This window comes from Pelophylax lessonae (genome assembly GCF_965119305.1).
Source record: "Pelophylax lessonae genome assembly, chromosome: 3".
NCBI lineage: Eukaryota > Metazoa > Chordata > Amphibia > Anura > Ranidae > Pelophylax > Pelophylax lessonae.
The window spans coordinates 470,409,404-470,430,627 of record NC_138770.1 but is presented as its reverse complement, the minus strand read 5'-3'; the positions used below and the strand labels follow the sequence as shown (position 1 = coordinate 470,430,627).

Genomic DNA, 21,224 nt, shown 5'->3' with positions numbered 1-21,224 from the left:
GATCAAAATCTTACTTTCATTTTCCTTGATAATGGTAAACAGAACAAATATAGAGGGGTGAATCTCCCTAATGGGAGGACAGACCGCAATAAAGACCTGACAGGTGTTCTAATCCCTTCTCCACTTCATCCAAAATTATAAAAAAAAAAAAAAAAGTTTTGCCTTTGGAAATACTTTAACCACTTGCCTTCTGGGCACTTATAACCCTTCCTAACCAGGCCAATTTTCAGCTTTCAGCGCTCACACTTTGCATGACAATTACAGTCATGCAACACTGTACCCATATGAAATTGTTTTTCTTTTTTTCACCCAAATAGAGCTTTCTTTTGGTGGTATTTAATCACCACTGGGTTTTTTATTATTTTTTGCACTCTAAATAAAAAAAGACTGAAAAATTTAATTTTGTAAAAAAAAAAAAAAAAAAAAAAAAAAAAAAAGCATTTTTCTTCATTTCGGTTATTACATTTTGCAAATTAGTAATTTTTCTTTATAAATGTTGACCAAAATTTATACTGCTACAATTCTTTGGTAAAAATAACCCAAATCGGTGTATATTATTTGGTCTTTGGCACCAAAGCTTGTAGACTCTATACCCTTCACAATTATTGAAAATTGATCACACCTGATGCACTGACGGCCCATCTCATTTCTTGAGACACTAACCAGTCAGAACAGTACAAATACCCCCAAATGACCCCTTGTCTTACAAAATTGTCATATTACTAGGCTATTTATTTCACATAGCATATGCATGCTTGCAACTATGCCCCAAAAACACATTCTGCTACTCCGGAATATGGCGATACCACGTGTGAGACTTTTTCATAGCCCAGCCACATATAGAGGCCCAACATGCAGGGAGCACCTATCACGTTTTCGAAGGCCCTGATAAACCAGGAAAATGGAAACGCCCACAAAATTACCCCATTTTGGAAAGCAAACACCCCAAAGTATATTCTATGAGGCAAGAGCCTTTTTCCCCACATTTTTGGAAAATGTGGAAAGAAAATTAAAACGCATTTTTTTTTTTTACACATTTTTACAGCACTGATGCGGATGAGGACTGTAGTGCACTCACTGATGGCTCTGTAGGTCATTGATGAGCACTCAGTGATGGCACTGATGTGCACTAATGAGCACTGTAGTGGCATTACAGGGCACTGATGAGAACTGGGGATCGTGCAAACTCATACTGATGCAGGGTTTCTCTCTCCTCACCCCGATCCAGCATGTGAGGGGAGAAAGTAACACCGCAACAGTGCGAGCTGAACTGGGCATGATCCCGGTTTGTTGACAAGTGATCTATTTGTCATTGGATGGACCGATCACGTGGTAAAGGGTCACGGCGATTGGCCCTTTACCCCAATCTGTGATGCGCTGGGTCCCAAGGACCCAGCCCTCATGGACACTTCTGGGCACACGAGAAGCGCAAGCATGGGAAGCAGTCATACGACGGCCTCCCAGAACTAGCTGGCCGTGCTGTAGCAGTCATTCAGCTATAGCGCAGGGTGAGCAACATTTAACAGCAGCAAATTAACCAAATTAAATTCTAAAGATTCCTAAAGGAATGTATGGCACCAAAATAACTAATTCCAGAAAATCCAATCACGATGTCCATGTAGACTGGATTAAACTCTTGGTAAGTATATCTAAGCCTTGTGTTTACTACACCAGGTCCATGCAGCTCTGCTTAACTGCTCTCTAACTTATCCACTACCCCAGTTTGTGATCAGGGATATTGTTATCAGTAGGTCTAGTAACGCATGGTTTCTTGTCAGTGCGTTCACCATTTGACCCATAAAATTGTCCTGCAAAACATTTAGGAAATGGTGAGCCTTAGAAGAATGCACGTTTCCTTCTACCCAGTCTATATCTGGATAATAAAAATCCCCAATTATGACATTTCCAATCCTTGCTGCCATTCCAAGCTGTGATAGGAGGTCCACCTCCCCGTCCTCCCTCTATATATTAAATACAATAATAAAATTTCTGCGCTGTGTGTTAGAACTAAGCAGCTAACACTAAAGTAATAAAAGAATATGTGTAGCGCACCATATACCTTTGTTTCTCACAAAATGGGAATCTGATCATGGTCTGAGCCTTACTCCTATTCAGGAGGAAGATTCTCTATTTTGCCCAAAAGTCATTTATCGCCACAAGGGTACAGAAGACTAGTTACAAAATCCTCACCAGATGGCACAGGGTCCGCACCCTGCACCGTATATTTTCTCAGATCCCCGGCTCATGTTGGCGCTGTGGCGCAGCAGGTGGGAGTATGCTCTACAATTTCTGGAAGTGTCCGAAAATACAGCCGTCCGGGCAACATTTAACGCTGTCAACAAACATCTTACGGCTTTTGATTTGCACAATGACCATGCGACCTGCCTATTGCATTTGACGGAGGAACCCGCAAACCCGTCAAAAAATACAAACATTCTCTTACGTTGCAACTCCTCAACGCTGCCCTGGCCTGCATTCTGCTCCGCTGGAGTGATGCTGACCCCCCTAAGAAAGCTCTTTGGTTCGCAAAAGTTAATCTATGGGACATGGAAGATCTTACAGCCATGTTGCGCAACATGGAAAAGTTGTTCAACAAAATCTGGAGGCCCTGGAATTAATTTGTATACTCTGATGCCTACCTTAAATGAGCTGTCTGACTCCCAGCAAATATGCACCTACCCAGCCCTTGCTTGGGAGAGGGGTGACCATGTGACCTTTTCACCGCTCCTTACCTCTACCCTTCTCCCTGTCCCCCCTCCTCCATCCTACCCTTGTCTTTCTCCTGGTCCCGCCTCACCCTACTTCGTTCTATTCCCCTCCCTCTTTACCCACCTCTCTGTTTTTGTTGGTGACCATTGGCCCTGGATGTCTGATCTTTTAAGCAACCTCCCCCTGGGGTTTGTTGGCCGGTGTCCACCCTTTTGTTTGTTCCCAACTACTGGCCACATCGCTCATTGTATTCAATACGTTAAATAATTGGAATGTTTTTTTTGCTCTTGTACAGGTTATAATACCTCACTACAAAGTTCACCATTGTTTTTATCCATGCAAGACAGGTCTGCAGGACTGTCCATATGTAAGCTTTGTCGTAAATCCTCTTCTCAATTTCTCTTAGCGGTCTTTATTAGCCTTTCTTTTGTTTATATACACTGGAGATTGTTTTGACACCATATTTTTATGGATCTGGCCATTATTTGTACTTTACATGACCTTTTATATGATAAAGGAATTACAAAAAATATATCTAAGCCTATATCAGACAAGTTACATAGTAGTTGAGGTTGAATAAAGACAATAGTCCATCCAGTTCATCCTGTGTAGGTGTATGTGACCCTAATCATCTCTCATACCCCTTAATGTTCTGATCCTTGAGATGCATGTCCAAGAGTCTTTTGAAAGTAGCCATACTTCCCGCAGAAACTACCTCTTGTGGTAGAGAATTCCACAATTTTGTAACCCTAACAGTAAAGAACCCCCGGCGTTGCCTGAGGTTAAAACGCTTCTCCTCTAATCGCATTGTATGTCCTCGTGTCCTCATGCAATCCTTGCGACTGAATAGCTTTTTTTCTATGCTGAGATCACCACTGAGGTATTTGTAAATTGCTATCATGTCCCCTCTCAGACGTCTCTTCTCCAGGGAGAACAAATTAAGCGATTGTAGACGCTCTTCATAATTAAGGTCCTCCAATCCCCTAATTAGTTTAGTTGTCCTTCTCTTGACTCTCTCCAGCTCCAACACATCCCTCCTGAGGACTGGCGACCAGAACTGGACAGAATGCTCCAGATGCGGTCGGACCAGAGTTTTATAAAGTGGTAGAATTATAGTTTTATCTCTGGAAAACATTCCCTTCTTTATGCATACTAATATTCTGCCGGCTTTGGCAGCTGCCGCTTGACATTGCATGCTATTGCCTAGTCTATCCTCTACTAAGACTCCCAGATCTTTCTCCATTTTTGACTCCCCCCCAAAGGTTCCCCCCCTAGAGTGTATTGTGCTTTTATGTTTTTAGTCCCTAAGTGTAAAACCTTACACTTCTCCACATTAATCCTCATTTGCCATGTCGTTGCCCACTCTGTTATTTTGTTCAGGTCATTCTGTAAGATATCTGCCTCATGCTGTGTAGTTATTGCCCTGCCCAATTTTGTGTCAAAAACTGATATATAACTAATGGTTATGAATTGAACAAGGTTGGTCCCAGGACTGAGCCTTGGGGGACCCCACTTACCACCCCAGACCAGTCTGAGTATGCGTTATTTATTATCACCCTTTGGAGACGTCCTTTTAGCCAGTTCCGTATCCAAGAGCAAACCTTGTGGTCGATGCCTGCAGACCTTAATTTATAAATTAAGCCCTTGTGGGGAACTGTATCAAACGCCTTAGCGAAATCCAGGTACACCACATCCACTGGTCTCCCCCTATCTAGCTCACAGCTCACCTCCTCATAGAATGTTCAGATTATTTTGACAAGAACGCCCATTCGTAAACCCGTGCTGATTACTGCTGCTGATGTTGTTGTCTTTAGCAAACTCTACAATATAGTCCCTTATCACCCCCTCCAGTTTACATACCATCGATGTCAGGCGGACCGGCCTATAATTTCCCAGAATATCGGTATCACGTTAGCTTTCCTCCAATCACCTGGTACATTTCCTGTCATAATACTGTCAGCAAAGATCAGGAACAGTGGTCTAGTTATAGTTTTAGTAATTTCTTTGAGTACTCTCGGATGTACGCCATCCAGGCCTGGCGATTTTTTGGTGTTAAATTTTATCCAGCCTTTCCCTGATTTCCCCCTCTGTTAGCCATAGCGGCAAGTCGTGTGAATTACTGTTAACCATACAGTCATGGTCAGTGTACCCCTCCTTTTCCTGTGTAAAGACTGAGGAGAAAAAAGCATTAAGCACGGTTGCCTTTTCAGTGTCCTCTGTAACCATCTTTCCCTCTTCGTTAATTATGTGTGCAACATGCTCTGTCATAGTTTTTTTGCTGTTGATATATTTAAAGAATTTCTTTGGGTTCTTTTTACTATCCTCCGCCATTTGTCTCTCAAAGTTGATTTTAGCCATTTTGATTTTGTATTTACTTTTCTTATTTGCCTCCTTGTACTGCTGGAAAGCCGATCCTGTGCCCTCGGATTTATATTTCATGAAGGCCATTTTTTTTCCTCTAATAAGTTTTTTAACATTACGGTTTAGCCAGCCAGGTTTGGCTTTGTCTCTTCTAAATTTATTTTACCACCGGAGTGCATTGATGCATTTGTTTAATATGTTCCTGAAGCATTCCCATTTTTCCTCCGTGGTCAGTTTGGTCCCAGTTTACCCTTTCCATCATTGAGCAGAATTTGGGAAAGTTTGCCCTCCTGAAGTTGAAGGTTCTTATGTTCCCCTCTTGCCTTGTTATATTGTTATTTACGCTAAATGCGATCATCCTGTGATCGTTAGAGCCCAGGTTGTCCTAGACTCCTACCTCCGAGATTAGGTCTGGGTCATTAGTGATTAATAGACCCAGCACTGCATTTTCTCTAGTCGGAGAATCCACCAACTGCGACATGTAGTTGTCCTGTAAGGTTTCCATGAAGAGACGGGCCTTCTGTGAGTGTGCAGTCCCCCCTTCCCAGTCAATGTCAGGATAATTGAAGTCCCCTAATATGATGACTGATCCCAGCTTTGCCACTCCACCCCACCCAACAGTGATATAAATTCCAGCTCTGCCTCCTCCCTTTGGTTGAGTGGCCTTTAACAAACCCCCACAATTACTTTTCCCTTTACTTCTTCCCTATGGAGTTCTACCCACACGGATTCTAACTCCGTACTTATCCCTTCCATATCATCACTCCTCTCTATCACCCTTACATTATTCTTGACATAGAGACATACCCCTCCCCCTCTTTTTCCTACCCTGTCCTTCCGGTACACAGAATACCCTTGGATATTGGCCAGCCAGTCATGTGAGGGGTCAAACCAAGTTTCTGTTATTCCTACAAGGTCTATGTCCTCCTCATGTACTAACATTTCCAACTCATCCATTTTATTAGCTAGGCTCCTGGCATTTGCATATACCCCTCTTAGTTTTGTGGAATGGTGCTTATTTTTATTCCTGTTTGGTTTGGGGTTTGCCAGCACAGACCCCACAATTGACGTTATGGATCTACTGTCGCTGCTGACCCTAATACTGCCTTCTGTCATTGGCTCCCTCCTGACTGACTACTTCTGAGTCTAGTGAAATAGGTGCAATGTAAAAAGTCCTGGTGAAAAATCTTCCAAATCTACATGACAATACAATAGCCCACCAGAATAAACCAAGAAACATGAATGGTTCTGTCCATTAAGTTCAACCAGTTCAACCTATATGGGTGTGGGTGTATGAGTGTGTATGTATTTATGTCTCTACCGCTTCTCATCCAACTTCATTGAGTGCCTACTTGTCTTCTTATGCGATTTGAGACTGAATTGTGTTTTTTTTTCCCTATGCTAGAAATGGGATTTTTGACTTACCGTAAAATCAATTTCTCAGAGTTCATTGACGGATACAGCTCTCCAGGGTTCTGAGCCATTTTTTATAATGACCACCTACAGAAGTAGGACATTAGGCAGAAAATAAGAACTTGGCTATGCCTATGGACAGTCCTAGGTGGTATATTCCCCCTCTCTGCTATAGGTCTTCAGTTTTCTAACAAGCAGTGTCAGAAGTAATACAACTCCATAGAGGGGTGGGTGCTGTGTCCATCAATGAAGGGATTTTAAGGTAAGTCTAAAAAAGGATTTTTGTACTCGCTGTAAAATCCTTTTCTCCGAGTTCATTGACAGACAATTCCATATCCTGTACCATAGGGTTATGCTGCCCTCTGCAGGAGTAGAACTAGGCAGACAACACAAACATATGGCTACGCCCCGTGGGCCGTCCCCAGCTGGCATAACCCCCCTCTCTGCTTAGAGATACTAAGTTATGTAACAAGTAGTAACAGAAGCATAAAACCTCCTTAGAGGGGTGGGTGCTGGGTCTCTCAATGAACTCAGAGAAAAGGATTTTACAATAAGTACAAAAATCCTATTTTCTCCTTTGTTCATTGACAGACACAGCTCCATATTTTGTACCATAGGGACATCCCAAAGCAGTGGCAAACATGAAGGGTGGGAATAAACTTAAGGCTAAACACAAGCCAATCCAGGTTATAGTAGCTCAACTAGACTAACAGAAGTCCAACCTGAAATACACCCTCAAGAGAGAAAAACAGACCCTCTAAATCTCAGCCTGCCAAACTTTGCGGCCAAAGGAGGCATCCGCAGATGGCAAAACATCCACTTTGTAAAACTTTGAAAAAGTACACACCGACGAACAAGTGGCCGCCATGCACACCTGTGCCACTGCCGCCTGATGGAAGGCCCAAGAGGCACTAAGTGCCCGAGTAGAATGTGTGGTCACAGGGAAGGGGGGAACCTGACCCTTAAGTGAATAAGCCTGGGTCACTGTCTGGCTGATCCATCTGGAAACGGTAGCAGAGGAAGCTGGAAGCCACTTCCGCAGCCCATCTGTATCACAAAGAGCGAGTATGACCTCTGGAAGGACTCAGTGGCTGCCAAATAGACCCGAATAGCTTGAGCAACATCCAGTGTATGCAAGGCAAAGTCCCTTGGATGAGCCGGCCTGGGACACAGGGACAGCAGAACATCTCCTCATTCAAATGAAAATCAGACAACCTTTGGAAGGAATGATGACTGTGATCACAGGACCAACCTATCCCTGTGAATTACCAGATAGGGAGAATGACAAGACATAGCCACCAACTCCGGCACCCTCCGAACAGAGGTGAGAGCCACCTTTTGTGACAGCATAAGTAAAGGGATCTCCCATATGTTTTCAAAGGAAGGTTTCTGAAGAACCGACAGAACCAGGTTCAAATCCCACAGTGGCAAAAGAGAACATGCAGAGTAAAATGAAAAACCCCTTGAAAGTATGTATGCACCAAGGAATGGGAAGCCAATGTTCTTTGAAAAAAGAATGCCAAGGCAGACACTTGGCCTTTCACGGTGCTCAAAGCCAGTTTCTGAACAACAGCCCATTGAAGAAAGGCCAGAATCTAAGCCACCGAAAGGAATAGAGGAGAGACTCCTCAAACCTCACACCAAGAAATGTATGCCTTCCACGTCCGATGATAAAGCTTTCAAGATGTAGATTTTCTTTGCTTTCAACATGGTCGGAATCACAGAGCCAGACAAGCCCAGGTCCTTCAGCACTTGCCTCTCAACAGCAAGGCTGTCAAACCGAGCAACCTTAAAACAGGATAGAAGGGAAAGGACTCCATCCAGAATTATTACACCCGCATAAAACAGTTCAGGGCCTTGAGGTCCAGAATCAGATGAACTTGTCCTCCTTCCTGGGAACCAAGAAAGGGTATGAATAAAATCCCCGAAAAGGTTCCAACATCCGAACAATCACACCCTGGGACAAGTCCTGCACTGCTCACAAGAGAGCTTGCAGCTGATGCAGGGGCAGATGCACATTTAAAGGAATGAACCTTTCCAGAGGACAAGAACAGAATTCTATCTTGGAAATAGATACAATCACCTCATTGACCCGGGAGGTCCACGGCTTCGGAAACAGCTAAGACATTCCCCCACCCCAGATATGGATGGGGGCCAAACCTTCATGCTGAAGGAACCTTTTCAGCAGGTCTGGAGAAGCCTGCTCTCTGATTGGGAGGTTTCTAGTGGCCTTGGTTTGGCAATGAGGCTTTGAGGGGCTTGGAACCTTTTTCTGAAGTCCCTAAGGGAGGAAAAAACTTCTTTGGGCTGAAAAGGAAATCCAACGCACCTTCCCCTTCCCAGACTGTGGGGGGAAAGGTACTCTTACCCCCTGTCAGACTCCTAATGATGTCATCCAGGGTAGCCCTGAACAGGCGCTCGCCCTGAAAAGGAAAAGGCAATTCAGTCAGTTCAGTGTTCTTAATAAGATTACATATACCAGGAGAGTTACTGCTTTCCCAATTCATCATACTACATCGAGTGCTTGGAAAGATGTCACTATGGCAAAATTTGCAAAATTTTATAACAAACGAAGAAAAAGAAAAATGCTTTTTTTTTTTTATACAAACTCTTCAGTCTTTTTTATTTTTTATTTTTAGCGCAAAAAAAAAAAAATAAACCCAGTGGTGATTAAATACCACCAAAAGAAAGTTCTATTTGTGTGCAAAAAAAGGACAATTTAGTATGGGTCATATGGGTACACTGTTTTCATTCAAAGTATAAGAGCGCTAAAAGCTGAAAATTGGCCTGGTTAGGAAGGGGGTATAAATGCCCAGTAGGCAAGTGGTTAATATGGGGTTAGCCCTTCGATACAAACCTTGCCCACCTTGGTTTCTAAAACAAGAATCTTCCCCCAACAGCTTACTATTGGGGTTTTGTGGCGGGATTAGGACTGTGAGATGTAACGTATAAAAGCTCTGTTCCCCCCCTGGCAGCAAGTCTACCTGAGGTAAACCTAGGTTGGTGCTCCCACTCGTCCTATCATACTATTCGTAACATGTCATGGTGTTTTGTTTAGTAGCAATTTGTCATTCAGTCTAGTCTGGATAGACATCAAGAATTGATTCATTGGAAGTGGTTATTTTGGTGGCGTATGTGCCTTTAAAAATCTCTGAAATTGAAATTGGTGAATTAGTTGTTGTTAAACTGGGGTTAGCCCTTAAATAAAGACCATGGCCAAAAAAATGTCCATTAGCACCTTGTGTATGTTTGGTTTGTTTGTTTATTCCTCCTTTGTGCTATCAAATGTCTGATGTTGATGTCTACAGAGATCTGCTCTTATTCAAAGGCATGAGGCTCAATCTGGACAATTTTGACCATCTCACCTAAAAGAGCGCCAAACATCTTGCAAAAAATATTTAGGTAGATTCTTCTCCAGAGGCTATGGACAGGCATTGAGGAAGGGATGTGACACTCGCCATGCAATACCTGTCGGGTCAACTTAGCTACGGCTGTGAAGCGAAGCATCGAGGCCACAGCCTGTAAACATATTCGTCTTCAGTTGGCGGGCGGCAAAAATGCGGCTCAACTGCACATTTTTGCTGCCTCCAACCTCAAGTCTATACGAGGCCTTCCCGTCTTTTCCTAAAAACAAGCAATTTTTCACATAAATAACAGATTCCCAGTTTGCTAAGCTTACTATTTTATACAGAAATGAAGGGAAATATAAAGATTTAAATACACTCAAATACATTAATTTGTAATAAATAAAATATACCTGAAACCTCTTGCAGGGGAGATACTAATGCAGATTCTAAACGTCCTGCTATTTCCTTAAACCTTGGAAGGATTAAAAAAAGGTAACAATTACTTCCAAGAAAAGCACAATGATTACATTAAGTTACATTAAAGGTATTGTAAAGGCAGAAGGTTTTTTTTCTTTTATCCGAAAGCATTTTTTGCATCAAGAAAAAAAAAAAAAACTGTGTGTGCAGCAGCCCCCCTCAGCCCCCCAATACTTACCTGAGCCCATCTTTATCTAGTGATGTTGCAGGATTTTCTCAGCTGCCCGGGACTCCCCTCCTCATTGGCTGAGATCGCAGCGCGGTGCGACTTCCTCCCACTGCTATCAAAATCAGTCAACCAATCAGGGGAGGGAGGGGGCGGGGCCATCTCACGGTCACAGCTCCGTGTCTGAATGGACACGGAGCTGTGACTTGGCTTGGGTTCCCCCATAGCAAGGACTGCTGCTCCTCTGAAATGCAATCCATGCTCAGATTGCTTTTTAGAAGCATTTGGCAGGTGGTACAGAGGCAATTGCGGGGTAGTTGCAGTGCAGCCCCATTCACCCTGGATATACCTCCAGCTGCAGGCACAGCATGTGTACACCCCCCAGCTGCTGCTTCTGCAGCTAAAGGGAGAGAAGTTGGGGGTGGTAAAAACAGCTCAACCATGTGGTTTTACCACCCCTCCAACCTGACAAGTGAACAAGCCCTTGGTTCACATCTGCATGGCTGCGTGTAGAGCAGCCATGTCATTTTAATGGGCTTCCCTATTGGCAGAAATGCAGGGAAAGAAGTGCCTGGGCCTTTTTTTTTTTTTTTTTTAATTATGCAGCACCAAAAGCACCCTATGTTTTCCAATGTGTGGGGTACCATTAAGAATTAATAGCACCCCTAAGGAGCAGAGCATTTGTCTGCGTGTCAGGAGTGAGCATGATTTTGCACGTGTTCCGCAACATACAGTAACGTGAACTGAACCTTGGACAGGGGTGCCTGAAGACTGACAATACTTTTCAAGGGTGCCCCAACTGGAAAAAGGTTGAGAAACACTGTGCTAATATATAGCACCCACCCCGACACAAGATTCAGCCTGGTTTTATCTCAGTTGATGGAGAACTTGTCAGAAGTTATCATGCTGATAACAGACTAATGGAGCAGGAGAAATCTACAGGATTTAAGGCTCCGAAGAGAGATAAGAAAACACTACAGATAGATGTGCCCAAGTCAAATTTCATGAATCAGGTTTATATCCACTTTATTCTGGTTGGTGGAGTTAAACATGTCAGGGGGCGTGGCTTTAAAGGAGACTCATGAGCTGAGGCCGTTTTTTCAAGTCTACACTAGGTTGGCTGGATGGGAGGTGCTGTGCTTTTTACTAAATACACATTTATTTAAAAACCCATGTGAGACATTTAACCGCTTGCCGACCGTCGCGCGACTATTTAATGCGGCGGTCAGCCCCTCACAGGCAAAGCGACGTAGTACTACGTACTCCTAGCCTGGGAGGGTCTAGGGAGCGAGCGCGCGCCCCCGGGTGGCGCGGTCACGGACCCCCCGCGCATGTGACCGGCGGACCCGATGTGCGCCGGTCACTCGCGATCGTCGGGTGGAGAGGGAGAAAAGGCAGGCGGCTGATGTAAACAAGCCGCCTGTCATTCTCCCCTGTGTAAAAATAGTGATCATTTTTTTTTTGTAGACTGTTCCTACACCTCAAGCCACAGCCAATCACAGTTAGAATCAAGCCCCTAGGGACACACAACCCCTCCCTCTCAAAAAAGTTAACCCCTTCACTGCCAGTGTCATTTTACAGTAACAGTGCATATGTATAGCACTGATTACTGTAGTAATGTCACTGGTAACCCCAAAAGTGTCAAAAATGTCAGTCAAGGGTCCGATCTGTCTGCTGCAATGTCGCAGTACCGCAAAAAAAAAAAAAAAAACACAGATCGCCACCATTACGCGTTAAAAAAAACAACAACAAAAACGACAAAAATCTTTCCCTTTGTTAGTAAACACGATAACTTTTGCGCAAACCAATCAAAATACGCTTTTTGCGATTTTTTTTACCAAACATATGTAGCATAAAACAAATTGGCCAAAAATGTTAAAAAAATTAGATTTTTACATTTTTTTTGGGGGGGGGGGAATTTCATATAAAAAAAATGTGCAAAAATATTGTTATTTTTGAAAAATTGACGCTCTAGTTTTGTTTATAGCGCAAAAAGTAAAAATCGCACAGGTGATCAAATACCACCAAAAAAAAGCTCTGTTTGTGGGGAAAAAAAAGACGTCAAATTCTTTAGGGTACAGCGTCGCACAACCGCGCAATTGTCCGTTAAAGTCACGCAGTGCCGAGACGCAAAATAGGCCCTGGTCAGGAAGGGGGTAAAATCTTCCGGGGCTTAAGTGGTTAAAACAAACAAACGAAAAAAAACTTTGACTCATATTTCAGCAAGATAGTTTTAGATGTCCAAGATCATGTTAGCAGCTGGCAAAAACCCACCAGCAACAGATCTCAGATCCAATCACTATAGGTTAAAATACCGCCGCAACTTTGAGAACTTGTATTGGAACAAAGTAAAAAATTTCAGGGCAATGCAGTCTAAGATTTATCTGTTACCATTCAAAGCAAATAAATAAATAAATAAAAAAAAACCCCCTCTCCTACTACCAGCAAAATTTAGTTTTATAATCAAGCAGTCCCAAACAAACATTTATAAACAAAGAGATGTGGGACATGTGTCCCTCAATTGATTATTTTAAGCAAACTACTAAAATCCTATTTTCTCTCATCTATTGAGTTACACAGGAAGCCTTAAAATTGTCGGGACATCCAAAAGCAGTCTAAATGAAGAGTGGGTAACACAGCGAACAAACACGAACAGGCCCAAAAAAAACAAAACAAAAAAAGGACTGGACTGCCTACAGCTCAAAGAGCCACCTGAATGACCTCACACTCAAACACGGCATCAGATCAAACTTCTACCTGGTGGAACTTAGAGAACATATTAATAGAAGACCAGATGATATATTGCAACCCTGAGAAACTGTTGCTTGGATGCTGAAGCCCTGGTGGAGTACACTGTGCAAAGAAATGTTGGAACCTGATCCTTGAGACCATAAGCTTGGTTAACTGTCTGCCTGAGTCAACTATAAATAGTGGAAACATTTGGAGCACCTTTCTTGGGTCCATCTGGGATGACAAAAAGAGAATCAGTCTTTCCGAAAAAGAAGCAGTGGTTGAGAAACAGACTCTCTCAGAACGATGTCCCACAGGTGTCCAACAATCATTTTCTTTATGTTCTTATGTCTGTGCAAATTCATTCTTTTTTGTATATTCGGTCTTGTTTGGCGAGACAATTTTCAATCACCTCAACTATTTACTGTTCAGTACTGTCTCAGGAAAGTCTAAAACAAGAAAATTCCTGGTCATCCCAATCATGAAAGTAGCAGAAAAAAAAAAAAAAAAGATGCTAAATTATGCTTGTTTTCTACTTAAAGCGGACTTCCACCCAAAAAAAAAAAAAAAAATTTGCAGCATCAGTTAGCAAAAAAAAACATGAAAAAGAATTGTATAGTTAATTTTTTTTTCTTTTTAGCTTACCTTGTTTTTAATGAAGATAAAACGTACCTAGCGGGGGACACATCGGCTTCAGACACCCACACCGGAGATGGCAGTGCTCTTCAATCAATTTTAAAGGTAAGTATTTATCTTTATTTAATAACTGTAATGACCTGTAATGTGGGGTTAGTGTTAGGGTAATAGGGGAAAGCTAAGGATTAGGGGGGTATTTTTAGTAAAAAAAATGTGTATGTGGTCGGAACTCCGCTTTAAAGTTATTGTAAAGACAGTTATTGTAAATAACAAACATGTCATACTTACAAGTTGGATTTGCACAGACCAGCCCGGATCCTCCTCTTCTCAGGTCCCTCTTCTGTGATCCTGGCCCATCCCTTCTGTTGAGTGCCCCCACAGCAAGCAGCTTGCTCTGGGGGCACCCGAGCTGAGTCACAGCTCCCTGTGTCCATTCAGACATGGAGCCATGCCACCTCTCCTGATTGGCCACCTGACTAACAGCACTGGCAGCCAATGGCGCCGCTGCTTTGTCTCAGGAGGGAGAAACTCGGACGGTTGAGACCCCAGTGGACATCGTTGGACAGAGAGGGACCTCAGGTAAGTGTAAGCGGGCTTAGGGGGGCTGCTGCACACAGGAGGCTTTTTATCTAAATGCACAGAATGCATTTAGATAAAAAAACAACATTCTGACTTTACAACCACTAACTCCCACTGCCTAAATCAAACGGCTAAAATCTGTCGGCTGTATCGAAGTTAAATGGACAGAAAGGTTTAAACTGAGGATGTGAAAAGGTAACCTCTGTGTTTACCTTATTTGAAAATACACAGGCAAATTCCATCTGTTGTTAAAACTGTGGTAGGAGGGATGAGCACGCAACCTCTTTACGCTTGCTTGGGATCCACACTGACGTTCAAAATTCCTCAAAAAATCCATGCTGACAGTGTATTTCTGTAGAAAAATAGAAAAAGATTACAAATTATTCTAAATATGTTTTTTTTTTTTACGGAGTCAAAATCTTTCACTGGTGTGGATTTCAAATAACTTTACCACTTGCCGACCGTATAACTTACGGTTTACAAAACACAGGCACAGGAAATAATGCAATCTTCTCTCCTGGAGTCCTTTTCCGTTCCATCATGAGAGGAGATCATATCACACACTCACAGGAACACCTAGATAGGCACATTTAACCCCCTGATCACACACCTCTTAACCCTTTCACTCCCCTGTCAGTTTCATTAGGTACAGTGTACAGATTTTTTACTGATCACTGTATTAGTCTCACTGGTGATACTAGATAGCGTTAGCGTCAATCCCAGATAGCGTCAGTTTGCCTCTGCTATATATTGCAGAATGAAGTTTAACCCCCTGATCGCCAACCAGTTAACCCTTTTACTGCCCTGTCACAGTATCATTAGTACAGATCTTTTTTCTGGTCATTGTATTAGTGTCACTAGTGACGCCAGATAGTGTTAGCAACAATCCCAGATACCGTCAGATTGGCCACCACAGATTCATGATCATATTTAACCTTTTGATTGCCAGTAACACAAACACACAATATAACCCTACATTACTAGTATAGTGTCTGAACGGATCAATATCTTTGATCAGAACTAAACTAGCATCCCCAAGAGTACAGTTTCCCCAAAAACGCAGCATTAGCAGGATTAGCCCGAACACCTGCCAGCACCTGTGTTAAGCCCCCCTGCCCCTCCAACAAGTGCAGGGTCAGTAGATCACTGTCACATCAGATACACAGTACAAAGTGTTAGCAAGATAAGGCCTGATCTCTGTTAGCACTAACAGGAACGTTTTATTTGTAGCAGTTCAAACAGTCCCAGACAGTCAGGCGCTTTTTTTATGGGTCTCCTCCCCCCCCCCCCCCCCCCAACCAGCCACCTTCCACGGTTTTCTCTGGCTCTCCTGAGCCCACCGGGAATGCCAGCCGACCATAGAGCTGATCAGAGACCAGAACAGCTCCGACCATTTCATTACTTCAGTTTGGCCGCACCATTTTTAAATTGTGAAAGCATCTGATCACACCAATCTTGGTGTGATGTAAATCAGGATGAAAGATTAATCCTTGGGACAGCAGATGCTCCCTGAGATGAAGTCCCCAAGGAGCATCGGCGACCAGCTGTACCAGATCGGCGTACTTTCTGCCTTGATCCTGCACAGGAGTCGTGGCAGGAGTTTGAGAGGACTGGGACGAATCGGTCTGCCCACCTTAGAATGCCGGCTACTTAATGAACTGCCAGAACACTTCCTGTGCCCCCTTGGTGATTGACATAGACCATGTACGTGGCCTTGTCCAAATTAAAATTGTACCGGACACCCCTGAAGACAAAATTGTCCAATGAGCCAGACAAGTCTGATCGCCCGGAGTTCCAGTACATTAAATCGGCAGTCTGGAGAGTCCAGACCCCCTGAGAGCACATCTGTGCTGAGGACGTCTCCCCAGCTGGACAGGCTGGCATCCGTGGCGACAACCGTCCAGTACAGGGGGGAGAAGGATTTTCTCTGTCAAAGCACCGGAGAATGAAGCCACCGCTAGAGACCGTGGATCCTGGTCCTATTTCACTAGAATCTCTTTTGCAAAGATCTTGTGTGGAACTGTGTAAACAGACCGCCTCGAATGTGTACACCTTTAGGACCAGCACCCGGATGCAAGCCCAGAGGGATGACCATCTGCTCAACAACAGAAACTGAACTATCTCCTGCAATCTCTGAAGTTCTTCCAGAGGAAGAAACACTCTAGCTGAGGCCAAGTCCAGAGTAAAACCCAGATAGTCCAGTTTTTGAGGACAGAACCAAAGCAGACTTCTGAAGGTTCAGAATCCAACTGAACTCCTGCAGAGTTCGCAGAGTATTCTCCAGATGTCCATCAGAGCAGTCGGAGACTCCACTCACAGAAGATGATCGCCCAGGTACCCCAGTACTGGGATCCCCCGCTGACCCAAACAATGCCAGCACCGGAGCCAACACTTTTGTGAAGACCCGAGGAGTGAAGGCCAGACCAAAGTTCAAACGCCACAAATTGATACTGCTCCTCGCCCACAGCAAAACGGAGGAAGCTCTGGTGACTGGCACATATTAGAATGTGTGGGTAGTCATCCTTGATGTCGATAGAAGAAGAAACCCCCCGGGTAGGGACTCCACTACCGTGCGAATGGACTTCATGGGGAACTTCACTATCCATACAATGCAGTTTAGAGTCATAAGGTCCAGAATTGGACGTACCTTGCCTTCCTTCCTGGGAACTGTAAAAAGGTTTGAGTAAAAACCCCTGAAAAAGTTCCGAAGTTGGGACTGGAACACCCCTTAAAGTAACAAGTCTTGCACTGCCCCAAAGAGACACTGTAAGCAATCTGGGGACAAGTGCAGGATGGAAGGGAAGAACCTTTCCGGAGGAAAAGACCGAACTCGATCTTGGAGCCTGACCGAATAACTTTGTGGACTACACCGCTGCCTGCAGAACACTGCGGCCAAATGCAGACTCCTCCTGGGTCCCAACATCCACTCGATAGAAATGAGTGAACGTATGCACCGATGACCAGGTCGCGGCCTTGCAAATCTGAGCCATAGAGGCTTGATGGCGAAGTGCCCAAGAGGCACCTACACCTTTGGTAGAATGTGCCTTTACAGGAAAAGGTGGAACCTTCCCTTCTAAACCATATGCCTGGGTAATAACCTGGCGAATCCAATGAGAAATTGTAGACTTAGTAGATGCTGCCAACCCTTTCCTGGGCCCTTCTGGCAGCACGAACAAGAGATTGGTCTTAAAAATCTGAGCTGATCTTTCCAAGTAAATTTTAAGTGCAGGCACTATATCAAGAGAATGCAACAAATTTTCCTCCTTCTGTCTGAGGATCCAGAAAAAAGGAAGGTAGTATAATGTCCTGATTCAAATGAAATGCGGACATCACCTTGGGCAAAAAACCTGGGTGTGGACGTAGAATCACCCTATCTTGATGAAAAATCAAGAATGGCTCTTTACAAGAAAGAGCTGCTAGTTCCGATACCCTTCTAGCTGAAGTTTTCACAATCAAAAATACCAGTTTCCTGGTCAGAAGAAGCAGCGGAACTTGCCCCATGGACTCAAAAGGCTGTTTTTGTAAAACTGCCAGCACCAAATTTAGATCCCAAGGACATAATGGTAGCTTCAAAGGTGGAAGCATACGTAACATTCTCCGGACGAAGGTTTGAACTAGTGATTGACCGATATCGTTTTTTCGTTTGACATATCGGTATCGGCCGATATTTTGTACATTTACAAATGTGCAAAATAAACAAAAATGTCAACACAAATCTGATACTGAACAGGTTAATGTTTGTTTATTAACATTTTTAACACTGTAGTCAGTGCAAATTAAACTGCTAGAAAATAAACTAGACAACAACAAACAGCTAGACAGTGGATTGGAAGAGTCAGTGTTCCACTGCTGCAGTAGTGCACTCACTGCAATGATTTTAAATCACTAACTGCAGTCAGTGCAAAACTGCTAGAAAAAAAGCTAGACAGTGGAATGGATTGGAGACAGTGGAGTGGACATTATCACTATACTTTCAATACTCCCAGTTAAGTAGAACAATATTATAGTGCAGAAAGCATAACATTTCAGCATGTTCACCAGTTAAACGGCTTTTTCTCCTAAATTGCTGCCACTTCACTAAAAACACGTTCACTTGGTACCGAGGAAGGAGGAGCAGAAAGGTATCTTCTAGTATGTGAAGCAAGTCTTTTGTAGAGTGCCTCAGTTTCTTTCCACCACTGAAGAGGATCACCACTTTTTCTGTCAATTACTGGTTCCTTCAAATAGAGATGAAGTTCATCACCTAGGCTCATTATTGCAGATTGAGAAGAATCCTCCGCATGAGGCCCAATATAACACTGAACATGTCATCTATTTCACCACGATGACGTTTCTCTTCCACTGTCTGTTGTCTTTTTGGACATTTTTCTCTTTTTGAAACATCCTGCTCTTCCACATTAGAAACCTGCTCTTCTTGACTGTTCTTTTCGGCAGGAACCTCCTGTTGAATATCTTCTGTCAGCCATTGTTTTGCCTTGGCCAATACATCAGAAGAGAAAGGATGGTTCTTGTATCCAGGATCCAAAAAAACATGCAAGCACAAATTTTTTCTTCTCTTCATGCTTCTCAAAACGTTTGGCCAGGCTGTCCCTCCTGGCCTGCCTACATGTTTTAGTGTCACGTGTGTTGGGTCCTTCCCGTTGAAGAAGCATCTTCAGCACTCTCACACATGGGATGACAGATGACACGGATGAGTCATAATGACTCACCTCTAGTGTCACTTCCTCTATGGGAGGAGGATCTCAATGACATTGGCTACAATGTCCCACTGATCAGCAGTAGGACAAGAATATCCTCCAAGTCCATATTCACCAATATATGGTAAGAGCTCGCTTCTGCTCCAGCATCCTTTGCAGTATATGTAGCGTTGAGTTCCATCGTATTGGAACAGCATGTATCAAGTTGTTTTTGGGTAGGCCAAGGTCTTCCTGAATGCACCTCAGTCGCTGCTTGGCAAGGATTGAATGGTGGAAATGGCCTGCGCACTTCTTCAGCATGCTAATAATGTCAAGCAAAGCTTTCTGACACTTCAGCAATTCTCATTCTTTTCACCGTGTTCGCTCCACTTTCTCGAAGCACAAGCATCACTCGTTCTTTGGTGATTCCCCATTCTTCTAGCATGCCTAGAAACATTTCTTTAATGTACTCCCCAGTGTGGGATCCTTGTATTACTTTTGTATTCAACACCACATGCCTTCTTGTTCATCCACTGTCAATGAAGTGGCATGCAAGACTGATTAGTGATTCTGTTTGTCCTGACCAGCAGTCAGTCGTGAATGAGTGAGTTGCCAGCATTCTCTGGTTTTAGCATAGCCTTTACTTTCTCAACGACCTTTTGGTGAATCTTTCCCAGCATTTCGGTTCAATAAAACTGGTCATTCTTCAGTGTGTACCTTGGCTCAACTATGGACATCAACCGCTTAAATCCAGAGTCAGACACCATTGTAAATGGCTGGTTATTATTGACCATCTCTGTCCAGCAGTTGGGATCTTCCATTCCATTTTAGCCACCTGTTTTTTTCCATTTTAGCCACCTGGAGATGAGAAATAATCCCACACTACACTTTTAATTTTTCGATCTGCATCCATCTCAATTGACATTTGAAAGACACTACTGAAATGTAATATTAGGCTTAAAAAAAACTGGCTGGCCGGCACCCTGTGGTGGCTGGCTGGCTGGCCGGCACCCTGTGGTGGCTGGCTGGCTGGCCGGCACCCTGTGGTGGCTGGCTGGCTGGCCGGCACTCTGTGGTGGCTGGCTGGCTGGCCGGCACCCTGTGGTGGCTGGCTGGCTGGCACCCTGTGGTGGGTGGCTGGCACCCTGGCCAGTGGTGGGTGGCTGGCTGGCACCCTGTGGTGGGTGGCTGGCATCCCTTTGGCTGGCTGGCAGGCACCCTGTGTTCAGGTGGGTGACTGGCTGGCACCCTTCGGTGGGTGGCTGGCACCCTGTGGTGGGTGGGTGGCTGGCACCCTGGCCTGTGGTGGGTGGGTGGCTGGCACCCTGTGGTGGGTGGCTGGCACCCTGTGGTGGGTGGTTGGCACCCTGTAGTCAGGTGGCTGGCACCCTTGCCTGTGGTCGGTGGTTGGCTGGCACCCTGTGGTGGGAGGCTGGCACCCTTTAGTCAGGTGGGTGGCTAGCTGGCACCCTGTGGTCAGGTGGGTGGCTGGCTGGCACCCTGTGGTGGCTGGCTGCCACCCTGGCCTGTGGTGGGTGGCTGGCACCGTGTTGTGGGTGGCTGGCTGGCAACCCTGTGGTCAGGTGGGTGGCTTGCTGGCACCCTGTGGTGGGTGGCTGGTTGGCTGGCACCCTGTGGTGGGTGGCTGGCACACTGGCCTGTGGTGGGTGGCTGGCACCCTGGCTTGTGGTGGGTGGCTGGCACCCTGGCCTGTGGTGGGTGGCTGGCACCCTGGCCTGTGGTGGGTGGCTGGCACCCTGTGGTGGGTGGCTGGCACCCTGTGGTCAGGTGGGTGGCTGGCTGGCACCCTTTGGTGGGTGGCTGGCACCCTGGCCAGTGGTGGGTGGCTGGCATCCCTTTGGCTGGCTGGCAGGCACCCTGTGTTCAGGTGGGTGACTGGCTGGTACCCTGTGGTGGCTGGCTGTCACCCTTTGGTGGGTGGCTGGCACCCTGTGGTGGGTGGGTGGCTGGCACCCTGGCCTGTGGTGGGTGGGTGGCTGGCACCCTGTGGTGGGTGGGTGGTTGGCACCCTGTAGTCAGGTGGCTAGCACCCTTGCCTGTGGTCGGTGGCTGGCTGGCACCCTGTGGTGGTCGGGTGGGTGGCTGGCTGTCTGGAACCCTGTGGTCAGG

At 44.8% G+C, this 21,224-nt stretch overlaps 1 protein-coding gene across 1 annotated transcript in view; it reads right to left on the bottom strand.

The window, feature by feature from the left end:
* The window catches only part of COG2 (component of oligomeric golgi complex 2), a 216,650-nt gene that overhangs the window by 120,172 nt on the left and 75,254 nt on the right, over window positions 1-21,224 (bottom strand). Inside the window, exons 10-11 of the mRNA XM_082251217.1 lie at window positions 14,631-14,770; window positions 10,241-10,302 (exon numbers count right to left, since the gene is read on the bottom strand). Coding sequence (XP_082107343.1) covers window positions 10,241-10,302; window positions 14,631-14,770 — 202 coding nt within the window. The remainder of the gene's footprint in view (window positions 1-10,240; window positions 10,303-14,630; window positions 14,771-21,224) is intronic.